The sequence below is a fragment of the Amblyraja radiata genome, chromosome 10, assembly GCF_010909765.2.
Source record: "Amblyraja radiata isolate CabotCenter1 chromosome 10, sAmbRad1.1.pri, whole genome shotgun sequence".
In the NCBI taxonomy this organism is placed as follows: Eukaryota; Metazoa; Chordata; class Chondrichthyes; order Rajiformes; family Rajidae; genus Amblyraja; species Amblyraja radiata.
In genome coordinates this window covers 48,999,795-49,014,663 of record NC_045965.1, presented here as the reverse complement: position 1 = coordinate 49,014,663, position 14,869 = coordinate 48,999,795, and the positions used below count along the sequence as shown (strand labels likewise).

Sequence of the window (14,869 nt, the reverse complement as noted above, 5' to 3'; positions counted from 1 at the left end):
CCAACATCGGGAGCAATCTTCCGGCATCTAGCCTGTCCAACCCCTTAAGAATTTTGTAAGCTTCTATAAGATCCCCCATCAATCTTCTAAATTCTAGCGAGTACAAGCCGAATCCGTCTCATCCAATAATCGTTCGAACAAACGAACTATTCACAGGGTTATGGCTCCGCAGGTGTTATTGTTTCCTGTTCAGTCAAATATAACTTAGAGTCATAGAAAAGCATGCCCTTCTGCCAAACTTGCCCATGCCGATGATAGCATGCCCATTGTCCAACACTTAGGGAAATAGGTCAGAATGGGACCGGTTTTGAGATTGAGAGCGAGGAAAGAATGAAAAGGGAAACATTTCCTCGGATCCAATGCCTAGTATCTACGAGTCAGATGGAAAAGCACCAAGAGAAAGGAGAAAAAAACATTTTTGTTGAAGAGTTACATTACAAAGTGTAAACATGAACTTTAAGTTCCATGGGATAGTCGCTTGTTAGTCTTGTGAAAAACATGTCGTGATTGGTGATTGAACACGGCCAGATTTCCGTGAACTAGAATATAGGCACAAAATGCAGGAGTAACTCAGCGGGACAGGCAGCATCTCTGGAGAGGAGGAATGGGTGACGTTTCGGGTCGGGACCCTTCTTCAGATTCTCGATCTGAAAGGTGACCCATCCCTTTTTATCCAGAGATGCTGCCAGTCCCGCTGAGTTACTCCTGCATTTTGTGTCCATCTCCTACACGTGTTACATGTTTTACATTTTACATTCAAATTAATTTTACAATTCAATTCACTGGATGTTGCAAAGAGACATTTAGATTTAGCTCTTCGGGCTAACAATCAAGGGATATGGGGAAAACACAGGAACGGGGTACTGATTTTGGACGTACAGCCATGATCATATTGAATGGCGCTGCTGGCTCGAATGGCCGAATGGCCTACTCCTGCACCTATTGTCTATGCTCTATGTTCTAGTATCCAGAGGGAGAACATCTTTCTTTGATGACTGTGCTGCCTTCCTTCAATCAATACTTCCCCTCTTGTATGCGGTCAGCCAGCATCCTCTGCTGGTCTCTGGCGGCCCCAAAGGTTTTGAAGACCTCGGCACTTTAATTGTTCAAAATCCCCGCTAATGAAGTGGAAGGGTGAAAACGTTTCGATGGGATTTTCCGCTCAACCTTCTGGCGTCGGTGTCACGCTGGATTTGATCAGATAAAGATCTTATTTCCAATGATTAGTTTTCTGACAGCTCGTCAGCTTTCAAATGCAGACGAATGAATCCAAGAGTTGTCAGAGCTGATGACTTCTTTGTTTGACTACAAACTGATGTGATTTTGCGGCTTCCAGGTGCATTTTGCACAGTGCGGTGGCCGAATTAATTCCGCATCACCACACCCCTGAAAGTGGAACAACTTAAAGCCGTCTGACGTGGACAATCTTTGATTTAGGTTCGAGTGGTAATCTTCCCCGACAACCAACATTTTGCTTGTACATACCGATAAATCTTTCCGGAGACTTCAGCCAGCACCAACTCAATTCTCATTCCCAGATCAATAACCACTAACACCACCCTTTGACGTAGATCAGGTGGAATCACGGGGTCACTTGCGCAACGCAGTGGAATTAAAAAAACAGAGAACTTAAATTTAAGGTGGGAGAAGAGATTTAATAGGAACCTGAGAGATAACGTTTTCACACATAGGGTGGTGGGTGTACAGACCAATTAAATTATTATTTGCAGCAGCACAACAGAATATGAAACACTTTACACTGTAAACAATATAATAAACGTGAAGATTCTACCGATGATCCACAATGTCGTGTTAAAGTATTACACGTTAAGGTATTACAGTTAGAATTAGAATATTACTGTGGGGCCACAGCTGAAGTTTGGGCACAACTACCTACGCGTAGTTTTCGCTGCAACACACCATTAAACCGACTGTTTGCGCACAGAAGGGAGGGTACTGTACTGTAGACAGACATAAAGTGCTGGAGTAACTAAGCGGGTCAGGCAGCATCTCTGAAAAAAATCTGAGGGCTGACGTTTCGGGTCGGGACCCTTCTTTAGACCTCTTTCTTCAGAGATGCCGCCTGACCCGCTGAGTTACTCCAGCACTTCGTATCTATCTGCGTCTTTATACCAGCGTCTGCAGTTCCTTTCTACACGCTTAAAGCTGTACTTTGTTCATTGTTTCCATTAGATTCACCAATCAACACGACAGGGACACCAGCGTCCAGCAGTGGGAGTAACGTGGGACAGACCCACTCTTACTCCTCATCTCCGCTGAGCCTGTTCCGACTCCAAGAGCAGTTCCGTCAGCACATGGCAGCGACCAACAACCTCGTCCACTACTCCTCCTTTGACATGGGCAGCCCACCGGCTATGCCATACCTCGGCATGAACATGAACGTGGCTCCCATCAGCTCTCTTCACTGCCAATCCTACTACCAGTCGCTGTCGCACGCCCAGCAAGTGTGGTCCAGTCCCATTCTGCAGGCATCGAGCGCCCTGCCCAATCTCAACAGCAAAACCACTAGCATTGAAAACCTCCGGCTACGGGCTAAGCAGCACGCTGCCTCTCTGGGGCTTGACAGCTTACCGAACTGAAAACCAGTAGGACGGGGGGAAATACACGCTTCGAAATGAAGACTTACCACAACGCAAGACATGATCGAATCTAAGACGAGCTAGATGTTGCCACCTTTGGCAAGATGCTTTAAAAGCGAGTCCAAACGTGAAACTTCATTGCATATCAGTTTCCTATGATCAGACGGAATCATCACATATATTGTACGGGGTAAACTAAAACCAACAGGCTCTACTGCAAAAAAAAATCATTGGTCCAGCTTCAAGTTATAGATAACCCAGTACCAATGAGTTACAGGTAGTACTTTAAACAAGTCGGTATCTTGCATTTAAAGATTGCGTGCAGCGCTTTCTTTAAAACAAATAAATAACAAGTTTTAATAAGTATCTTTTAAGAAGATAATTAATTTCATAACAGCCCGACTAAATTAACTTAGCGCTTAGACATTTGAGTTGGGAAATATCTCCTGATCAAATAATCGACAGCTCTTTACACTAGAAATAAACCAAACGTGGGCAGAGGGAGCAAACGGGAGTTAATTTCAATCGTTCACAATTCTTCCTTTGATTTTTAAAGGACACTAACAACGCGACTCTTAAAATTCTGTCCCAAAGTCATTTTTTAAAATGTAGCTGAGTTTAGAAGACAGCACCTGGAACTCGGTTCCAAATGCTGCCAGTCTAGCCGCCCGAATTTCGTCTCAGTTACAGAAGCAACCAGCAAACAGCAGAGGGTAGCGCCGCTCGAAGGGAGGGTGGGTTAGAGTTCATCAGAACACGTATTCTCCAATTTATTGATAAAACAAAATTACATCTGAAATCTGGTGAATTGTCTTAGTTTTATAGTGAAGATCATAGTTATGGTCATTGCAAATATCATTGGCATTAAGAAAGATGTATAAGGTGTTACCTAGGAATAATTTACGATCTATAATCGAACTGTAGAGTACCAGAAACGTCAATCCGAGATAGAAGATCAATTGGTGTAATTTGTAAGCTAGAAATGAAGGACGTTGTCAATTCACAAATTCGTTCTCGGTCGGTGTGAATTACAAGCCGTTGCAAATAAGAAACTTCTGCATTCCGACAAGTCACGCTTATTTTATTTTGCTGAGAGATACAGCGTTGAAACTGGTCCAGAGGCCCACCGAGTCTAACCCGACCACTGATCACCCGTTCGCACGTGTTCTATGCTACCCACTTTCGCATTCACTGTCTACACGCTAGGGGCAATTCACAGAAGTAAATTAACCCGCAAACCCGCACGTCTTTGGTATGTGGGAGGAAACTGGAACACCTGGAGGAAATCCACGCGGTCACAGGGGGAGACAGGGCACATTCCACACTGGAGATCAGGATCCAAGCCCGCTCTACCAGCTGCGCCATTGTGTTCAGTATCAGACTGTTTACCACATAATCCAAGATACCGTAAATTGTGACTTTATTCCGCTACTCCTGGATCAAGGTTAATATTAACGACACCAACAGGAACCCAACATAATTATTGACTGCAAATTAGAAAGTGCTGGAGGTACTCACTGGTTCAGGCAACATCCGAGGAGGGAATCGACAGGCGACGTTTCGGGTCAGGAACCTTCTTCAAACTGGAGTCATCAGTCTATACCTTCCTCAGATACTGCCTGACCCATTGACTTCCAAGAGAACTTCGTGTTTTGCTTAAGATTCCAGCATCTGCAGTGTCTTGTGTCCACAATTATCGCCGGATAAATGGGGAACGCTTGGCGCACATAACCAGTGCATATACATAATTATAACACGAAAATAGACGATTAGAATCACTTGCTTAAAATACATATTTGGAAATTGCAGCTTCATTGAATTAACATCACAATCCACTTTTCAAAAGAGCACTCCCCTTCTTTAATAGCGGAGCCTTGCTGTGTCAATGGATATTGCAACGCACTATTACACAAATGTAAACGCCAGGTTGGAAGCATGGCCCAACCAATTGGATCTATTATGATTCAGTTTTTTCATTCCAATATAAAAATGAATGCAGTGTGAATCTGCATTGCAACTGGTTGTCGCTGGCACCAAGGACTCTCCCCGAACTGCAATGTTTTTTTGGAGTTATGCGCAGGGATCTATTGGGGGTTGTCAATAAATTCTCTGTGACTTCACCGGAGACAGAGAACACCACCCTCTCTTCCCTGTCTATTGACACAAGTTTTCCAATATAGATTTGGGTTAGGATGGGAGTTTATGGCAAAAGCTTCAGGTTGAGATGGTAGCTTAAACTGAGTGACAATTCACGATCCTTAACCTGGCTAGATATGAGCTCAAGGATGAAAGCTTAAAATCTGAGAAACTATTGCAATAGGTATCAGTGTAGCCCAAGGAACACAGGGGTTATGGTTGAATGGGATGGTGCAAGTTAGAATGTGTTGGGCGTGTTCATTGTTTATGGAGAGTAGATGGTGAGAGGTTAGAATGGGGGCATTGGAGAAACCGAATCAGGAAATATTATACACATGAATGTGTGTAAAATTTACAGCAGTTGATAATGGACAGGTAAATACTTAGCACCTTTGAATGAAACCTGTTTGCTCTAACAGTGGAATTGTTACATCAAGTAAACGGCAATTTTATTTAATTGTCTGTTCCCAATTATCTGTTATCGAATTCCCAATGGTGGTTTAAAATCATTATCTGGTAAAGCATTTACTAAACAAACCAGCAAAAGCATCTTCAGGCAAAACGTAGAATCTGTATACAGCATTACATTGGTGAAAACCAAGGGAGAAATGGTACCAACCATAGAGATGCATCATAGAAAGCATACAGTTGGGTTGCATCACAGCTTGGTTCGGGAACAGCTTTGCCCAGGACCGCATGAAATTACATAGAGTTGGAGATGTAGTCCAGTCCATCAGCCAGACCAGATTTCCCACTATTGACTCCATCTGCACTTCAAGTTGCCTCAGAAAAGCAGCCAATATAATCAAAGACTTAGGCCACCCCAATCATTCTTTTTTCTCCCTGCTCCCGTCTGGCAGGAGGTATAAAAACTTGAAAGTGCGCACCACCAACCTCAAGAACAGCTTATTCCCCTCTGTTATCTTGCCTCTTAATGATCATTCCATAAGCTAGGTTACTGTCTGATTCACCTCTATCCCATTGTGGACATTGAACTTTGTCTATGGTACTGATGCTACAATGCTGAGAACTAGATTCAACACTATCCTCCCATTTCCTCTATCCATTGTGCTTGAGTGTGTCTTGATTGTATTTATGTATAGTATTTCGGGTCTGTTTGGATAGCATGCAAAACAACGTTTTTTCACTGTGCCTTTGTACAGCACACGTGACAGTAATAAACCTAAACCTAAACCACTAACATCATCAAGTTCCCCATGTTACCTCTGCAAAGACTGGGTGAAATTAATGAAATCAAACATTACCTTTTCTACTCCAGCACCTGAATTGAAACCCAGCGCAAAATAATCTGTTGGTTTGAAAGTTCTTATTAGTCCCAGAACCTTGTAAGAATTAACAATATTAGTGTTCTAGTGTGGATGAAACATAACAGGGAGGGCAGAAAAGAGTAATATTTCATCCATATTTAATCCTTGTTGTACCTGTCCCCAAACTGCCCAATAATAACATTTAATTCAGAATAAAGTAAATAAAGGGGTGGAGATTTGATTGAACCAGGTGATTCTAACGAGCCAAAATGTTATGCTAAAAACTGGATATTCAGTTCCATTTACCATACTGAAATTGATATTTTATGCTACATATAAAATCATCTACCCCAAGGAATTCAATCACAACATTTACATCATTAACTTTACTCCACAAATCTTGAGCTTCCCAGCACTGATGTTCCAAATGCTGAGATGAGTTCACCATGAAACCAGTTCACTGCTTTCAAATTACCAAGCCATCTTTTTTGTTAATAACCTAGATAGAACATAAGCAAGAATAAATAACCTATACTCATGGTATTGTCAGTGCAAGATCATTTAGCTGGATGTTCAGGATTTTGTGCTGTGGAGGTCAGTGCTGATCCTAATCTTTCATTGTGCTCCATTCTACACAAAACTGTCAGTGGCAGACAATAAAGAGTCCTCAGCTGTATCCTCTGCCTCCTCATTCTCCAAGGTTTCTTCAATCTCTTTGGAGAAATGGTGTAGGAAAGAACTGCAGATGCTGGTTTAAATTGAATGTAGACACAAAATGCAGGAGTAACCCAGCGGCACAGGAGAAATGGTGCTCTGATAACCAATTGTGACAGAGATAGAAATGTGAATCAACTAGTGAAAAGTTCTTCGTAACATAATTGCTGTACAGATTAAATCATTTTTATTTACATTTTACAGAAGGTTGGTGAGGTGTGAGCTTGACCCAGGATAGAACATCAACGAGGATAGCCATGTTGTCTCTGAAATGTAAATAATGTCTGTTGTGTTGATGAGCAGTGTGTTAAGTCAGTGTTGCCTTACCCAGATAGTGAGAGGTTTTCTTGTATTTTTTTGCTCCCCGATAATTGCCACAGTTCCGTAGAACGTTTGAAAATATATAATATAAAGAACTCAGAGTCCTTAACAGTAGATCGTTTTATTACACAAAAAATAATCTACCCTACAATAACAGTAATCTTCTGAAAGAAGTCCCCTTTTTTTGCTTTTGAGTCGAAATTCATTATCAATCCACTTCAAATGTTTTTCAGGATTGTACATTTAGCAGTGTACAGTTTATATCTTCAACTAATTAATTTAGGTAGCAAGGTAGATTTGTTCACTTTGCATGATAAGTGATGATTTTTAATGAAGGAAAGCATATTTGCATATTCCCCAAGAGTATGCAATAAAAAACAAGAACATGCCAATGCCATTATCATATCTTTCAATCTTTGGAAGATAAGGGCAGGAGATTTATTCAAGTCAGGAGGATAAGGTTACTATGCCAACAAATTTCCAATTTACACACAGTGGAAGGCAGATCAACAGTTCATACAGTTGCAATTAAATAATGGAATTTTTGAATATAATCTGATCTCTATGTGTAAGAACAGGGATGGATAATAATATCAGCCAAAGAACATAATCCAAACAAATTAACACTACAGAAGAAGTTGATTCTCACTTCAAATCCCTGGTATCATGGAGATATGAAAATGTATCACTGATTTATAAGGGGCACTATATTCAGTGAGTGGGCTCAATATTCAGTGAGTGGTGGCTAAGCAATTACAATTACCCGTTAGAACTGAATTCTTCAAAACAATATGTGGTTTTGTAAATCTATTGTTTGAGGAAAGGATAAAGGCAATTATCATTTCAGTGTTTAAAGAAAAAAATAGGTCCAAGGTACCACTAAGTTTAAAATGTCACCATTTTCAATTAAATTAAGCATTTCTGCTTCTATGTTAAAAAAGAATTTAAAGCCTGTTCATGCAGAGATGGAGCAGTTTTGCATGCATTGTATTTGACTATTTCATACTCTGCTAAATATCAAGTAGACTTTGACAACATCTCTCTGGAATTACATGACTGCAGTCCTAATCCAGTTTCTGAACATGCCATCACCTGGACCAGCAAAACAAAATATATCAAAATGTCCAACTAAAAGATTACATAATAGTCGGTTAGGACATCTTCTAATTATTTCCAGAATTGGTTTTAAATTTATCCAAAAAAAGAAATTGAGCTTCTTTTGCTGTGCAGACAATAGAAGGGACATTTGGTTATAACTTGTATCTTTTAAAAAAGACTTACATATTACAGCACCTTTCATATTTCCTAAATGGTCCAAAGCACTTCACAACCAATGTATTGCGACTAACATCAATATTGTTTTCTAAGCAAAATAATAATTGATTCTAGTATGCAATCGAGCCATCTCCTTTAATCAGGAGCTGTAAAGGGACATTTGAATTAAACCATCTAGGTGGTTCAATATTAAGGGTGAGAAAGAAGAAACTTCCCCAAATGTTTTCTTGCCAATGCATCAAAATATTAAGAATCAATAATAACATTGATAATAATTTACAAAGTCTCAATTGACTTTAACACACTGAAATTCAAAAACGCCAATGACTCTGGGTACTTTCCAAAATACTAATTGTGAATTGTTTGATTTTTGTAAATAACTAAGTTGCCTGTGATAATTTAGTAAATGGACTGTAGTATGTATTGCCACTGAGAAGCTTGCCTCTTACAAAAAGGGAAAGTGCAAAGCAGTTATTTAAATAAAAAATAAAAGTGAGTGAATTCCATTACTTGTATTGTGCTACGTGGCCTTGTAAAATGTTTCATTATAAAGAGCTTTTGCAGCTAATTAGATAACCTGCACTTTGTGAAGGTCACTTAAAAATATTTTTTAAAAGCAGAAAATTTTGTTTTTGTGTATGTAATGTATAAATAACGCAGTCTAAGGGCTGAACTCCAGCAGTTCATTGGCAAATGTTTATTCATAGGCTCATGTTTCCAGAGGTGATGTTTGTGAAAGCCTCAGCCACCATAGTAAGGTCTACAAGACCATTTGTGCATTTGCTTGTTGTATAAAAAACACTATACAGAATGTAAAAAAAACCCTCAGATGTTGAGAAATTTTGTGGACATGTTTTACCGTAGGCACTATAAATGTTTATTTTGATGATTTTTAATGGGGGATCTGTATTTATCTGAATAGCCACATAATTCTGGATGTATATAAAGCAAAGTGTCTGTACCTTATGATGTCTCCCAGTCTTCATTTGTTCCTATCAGCATTGCTGATCAGAAGCCGACCTCGCATACCGAATGTCAGCTCGTAGTGAAATCAGAGTGCATGTTTCTGCATTTGGGAAGCACAAGAGTTGCAATTCTGAGCTGCAATCTCATTTCTGAGCATGTTCCTAATCTTAGATTTGGGTGCAGAAAATATTACTTATGCGTGTGAATGAAAGAGTTAATTAAAATAGATCATTCTGCTGTGTCTGTTAATTGATACATCTACAGACTTGCTGTCCGTAAATCCAACATATTTGAATTGTTCACCAGAAACAGAGAAAGAACGTTGGTTATTGTTGTCTTGTCAGGTGACAATCTACAGGAAAGTAGGATCACAAAAAATCTTTACTGACACGTACTTAAGATGAAGGAAATTTCTATCTCAAAATAAAAGAGATAATGGCTCTATGATGAACTGACCCTGTAGAACTATCTTTCCCTGCCATAAATCGATGGATGTTTGTGGAATCGCCCATCATTGAATAGCCTACTTTCGTGTCTTGTAATTTTCAATTGCATTAATACAGTGTTGCCCTATGCCGATCTGATAATACATGTCACAGCAAGAATTGGGCAAAGTATTTTTTTGTGATTTTCCAAGGCACCCTTGCATATTTCCTCCTTTAGGTATGAGTCATACACCAGGCCCTTTAACCTACAATATTACTGCCAACATACCTATCTATGTAGGATGGAGCCGCAGATGCCAGTTTTAACTGAAGATAGACACAAAATGCTGGAGTAACTCAGCGGGATAGGCAGCATCTCTGGATAGAACGAATGGGTGATGTTTCAGGGTGAGACCCTTCTTCAGACAGGTTACTCCAGTATTTTGTCATGCCCATCTATACCAATCGCACTCTTGCATTAATTTCATATTCTGCTATGCCTTGCTCATTCAAACACTCGTCCACATATCTCGTAAATGTTCTTACTGTTCCTACCTCCAACATCGCCTCTAGCAGCTTATTTCAGATGTCAACTGCTCGTTCTGCAAAATATATCCCCTATACATTCCCTTTAAACCACCTCCCGCTTTCCTTAAATCTATCCCCTTGTTTTCAGCACCTTTATTATGGAAACCCTATCTACATCATCCATAATGTTATACTCCTCTGTCATGTCACTTCTCAGCCTCCTTCGCTCTAGGGAAAATGGAACAATCTCACTTAACTCAAGCCCTCCAATCCACCTATAGTTCCAAAAATGAGTGATTGCAATGATGTGAATCGAATTCTTCAAGCAAAGCCCAAAGAAAGGCACGCTAAAGGTATTCAAAATCAAGAAGCATTTAGACTGTTCAGAGTAAATAAAGAAACCATGTTTCAAATGGCAGAAGCTTTGATAATTAGGGTGCAAATTTAGAATACCTATCAACTGAAAAGAGCAACATAAGGAAAAGAGTTAGTAGTTAGGATTTAGAGTGCGCTCCCTGTTAGGGTGGCAGGTACAAATTTAATGATCGTTTTCTAAAGGGAATTGTATAAGGGTTTAAAAAAAATACTGGGTTTTGGAACAAGAGTGGGAGAAAGGGTCCAAATTGCTTTTGAAAAGGACTGACATCGACTCAATGTGCCCCACTACCTCTTTCCGTCTGATATCATTCTATGATTTTATGATTCTAAGTTCCTCTTGTTGATTGTGCTTCCACTATACTTTTAGCAAAGGGCAGCACATCCATAATTTTCAGCTTGCTAAGAAACTGAAATATGCCTTCCTTCTTGTGATCTCAAGAGAAACAATGCTCATGAAAGTCTGAAGAATGGTCTCAACCCGAAATATCGCCCATTCCTATTCTCCAGAGATGCTGCCTCACCCGCTGACTTACTTCAGCAATTTGTGTCTACTGCTCATGAAATGCCAGTTTGCTATTTGGGAATAAGATTCTCCCCTTTCTGGACTGCAATGCAGTCAACCATAGGTTCAGTACTTTCTGAACATGAGGAACATCCATGATTGGAGTATTAACCGAAGAAATTCAGATAATTATCTCTGAATTAAATATCTTGCCCATAGTGTGTATGGTTCATATAATAAAGATGCTTCACGACTGATAACAAACCTATCACTTTCTCATCATGTGCTCTCCAATAGATCCTTCCAAATAATTCTATAGATGCTCCTGCATTGATGACCTCCCCAAAGAGGTGGTAAGCATGATAGTTACTGTCTAACTGTATAAGATTGCAATGATAATGCCCACTGACATGGGGGCTTGATGCGTGAAAGCAATGGAGTTTGGAATATCTATTCTGTTCTGTTTCAAAGACTTTAAATGTTAAATAGTTTCAGGCTATTATTTCTACAGGGTAGAACTGTGATTAAGTACTGGGTCGACAGCCAGGAGCTATTGATCCAGAGGCATGAGTTTGAATCTCTCATGGGAGGGAGCTGGGTAATTTAAATTAAAATAAATAAAAGTAAAAAATAGTCTTAACACAAAAAAGCGAAATTCTGTAATGGCACAGATGACCATTGTGGACCACAGATGGTGGAGCCCATGATGGTCCAATGTTGGCTGGGGAAGAGGTGATCATGAAGTGATACGGAGATGTGAATTGTTGAACTAGTAGGATGACTAGTGTGGGGGAGGGGGAAGAGAGGGAATGCAGGGGTTACTTGAAATGAAATAAATCAACATTCCGACTGCTGGGTTGTAAGTTACCCAAGCGAAATATGAGGTAGCAAGAATGCTGGAGAAACTCAGCGGGTGAGGCAGCATCTATGGAGCGAAGGAATATTTTGAAGAAAGTTTCGGGTCGAGACCCTTCTTCAGACTGATGTGGGGATGGGGGGGGGGGGGGTGGGGGGGGGAGCGGGAAGAAGAAAGGAAGAGATGGAGACAGTGGACTGTGAGAGAGCTGGGAAGGGGAGGGGAAGGAGGGAGAAAGCAAGGACTACCTGAAATTGGAGGTCAATGTTCATACTGCTGGGGTGTAAACTACCCAAGCGAAATATAAGGTGCTGCTCCTCCAATTTGTGGTGGGACTCACTCTGGCCATGGAGGAAGCCCAGGGCAGAAAGGTCGGATTCAGAATGGGAAGGGGAGTTAAAGTGCTGAGCCATCGGGAGATCAAGTTGTTTAATGCGAACTGTGCGGAGGTGTTGGGCGAAGCGATCGCCAAGCCTGCGCTTGGTCTCACCGATGTAGAGCAGTTGACACCTAGAGCAGCGGATGCAATAGATGAAGTTGGAGGAGGTGCACCTGGAAAGACTGCTTGGGTCCTTGAATGGAGTCAAGGGGGGAGGTAAAGCGACAAGTGTAGCATTTCCTGCGGTTGCAAGGGAAAGTGCCAGGAAAGGGGATGGTTTGGGTGGGAAGGGATGATTTACTAGGGAGTTACGGAGGGAGTGGTCTCTGCGGAAAGCAGACAGGGAAGGAGATGGGAAGATGTGGCCAGTGGTGGGATCCCATTGGAGGTGGCGAAAATGTCGAAGGATTATTTGTTGTATGTGATGGCTGGTGGGGTGGAAGGTGAGGACAAGGGGGACTCTGCCCTTGTTACAAGTGGGGGGATGGGGAGTGAGAGCAGAGTCATGGGGTATAGAAGAGACCCTGGAGATAGCCTCATCTATAGTGGAAGAGGGGAACCCCCGTTCCCTGAAGAATGAGGACACCTCCGATGTCCTGGTGTGGAACACCTCATCCTGGGTGCAGCTGCGGTGTAGACGGAGGAATTGAGAGTAGTGGATGGAGTTCTTACATGGAGCAGGGTGGGAAGAAGTGTAGTCCAGATAGCCACAGGAGTTAGTGGGTTTATAGTGGATGTCGGTCAGTAGTCTATCACCTGCGATGGAGATAGTGAGGCCTAGAAATGGTAGGGAAATGCCGGAAAAGGTCCAGGTGTATTTGCGTGCCGGATGGAAGTTAGTGGTGAAATGGATGAAGTCAGTGAGTTGTGTGTGGGTGCAGGAGGAAGCACCAATGCAGTCGTCGATGTAGCGGAGGTAGAGTTTCGGGATAGGGTCCTGGTATGCCTCGAACAAGGATTGTTCGACGTACCCTACAAAGAGGGAGGCATAGCTAGGGCCCATGCGCGTGCCTTGTATTTGATGGAAATGGGAGGAGTCAAACGAAAAGTTATTAAGGGTAAGGACCAGGCGGAGGAGAGTATCAGTAGACAGGGATTGGTTGGTTCTGCGGTTGAGGAAGAAACAGAGGGCTTTAAGACCCTCCTGCTGGGGGATGGAGGTGTAGAGTGACTGGACATCCATGGTGAAGATGAGGGAATGGGGGCCTAGAAAACGCAAGTCCTAGAGTTGACGAAGAGCGTGTGAGGTGTCTTGAACTTAGGTAGGGAGGGATTTAACCAGGGGGGATAGGATGGAGTCGAGGTATGTGTAAATAAGTTTGGTAGGACATGAACAGGCAGAAACAATGGGTCTGCCAGAACAGTCAGGTTTGTGGATTTTAGGGAGAAGGTAAAATTGGCCCGTGCGGGGCTGGGGAACGATGAGGTTAGAGGCTTGGGAGGGTTGGAGCCAGAAGTGATGAAGTCAGTAATAGTGTTAGAGATAGTGGCCTGCTGCTCGTCTGTGGGGGTCATGGTCCAAGGTGATCAGCTTGCTCATTTACCGGTACAGAAGGAAGGGGACATTGTGTCCCAAAGCCATTTTTGCTGCTTGATTCTCATAGAATCAAATTAGGTTAAATATGGACTCTTTATATATTTTCTCCTCAGATTGTGCCCTGAGGTTTCTGTTCTGCACATCTTACATGACAAAAAGTTCATTCCCGCTTTCCGTGAAAGCATTATGAAGATAAGATCATAAGAAACAGGAGCAGGAGTAGGCCATTTGACCCATTACACATAACATTCATCATGCTTGCTAAGCTGCTTACCCTCGGTGATGATAACGACCCCCCCCCCCCATTACTCCCTCACCATTGACTAACCTTCATGACCATTGCTCATCTTACATGAGGATACTTTCAATGTAATTCTTGCAACATTTGCCCAATCAATTTGTTACATACTCACATTTTAAATTTTCTCTCACTGAGCGGAAATGAGAAATATCAATCATTAAACACGTCAATGTGTACATTTATGGATATACTGTTTACAGTTATTATAGTAACTGAAATGGAATGGTCCTATCCTTAAAACAGCCCGGATTTTAAAGAGGAAATTAATTCAGCAATTCTGCACCATTGTTCACCTCTCTAAATAATTGAAAAATAGTTGACTTCAAGGGACATTCTAAAAAAAATGAATAATTACCATTTTTCCGAACCAATTCTCCGCATCTTTTTGGAAAAGTTTGTAAAACTTCTGCCATACATATCGAACTTAATAGCATTCATACCTAATATTCTCATTCATGATGTACATTTTCCAATGTTTTCCTATCATCATAGAATGTAGAAGAGTACAGCATAAACATGTCCTTCAGCAAACTATGTGTTTGCCGAGCCTGATGTCAAAACCAACTCTTATTTGCCTGCACATAATCTATATCCACCCATTCCCTGCATTTAAACTGTGCCCCACTCACCTAACACTATGCCTTCTAGTATTTAGTATTTCCACCCTGGGAAGAAAGTTCTGA

The 14,869-nt window shown here is 41.3% G+C and overlaps 1 protein-coding gene across 1 annotated transcript in view; it reads left to right on the top strand.

Moving 5' to 3' along the window:
• dmbx1 (diencephalon/mesencephalon homeobox 1) overlaps positions 1-2,827 on the top strand; it is a 49,961-nt gene extending 47,134 nt beyond the window's left edge. Inside the window, exon 5 of the mRNA XM_033028789.1 lies at positions 2,194-2,827. Within this exon, the coding sequence (XP_032884680.1) occupies positions 2,194-2,600 (407 nt within the window). The 3' untranslated portion in view covers positions 2,601-2,827. The remainder of the gene's footprint in view (positions 1-2,193) is intronic.
• Positions 2,828-14,869: the final 12,042 nt, after the last annotated feature.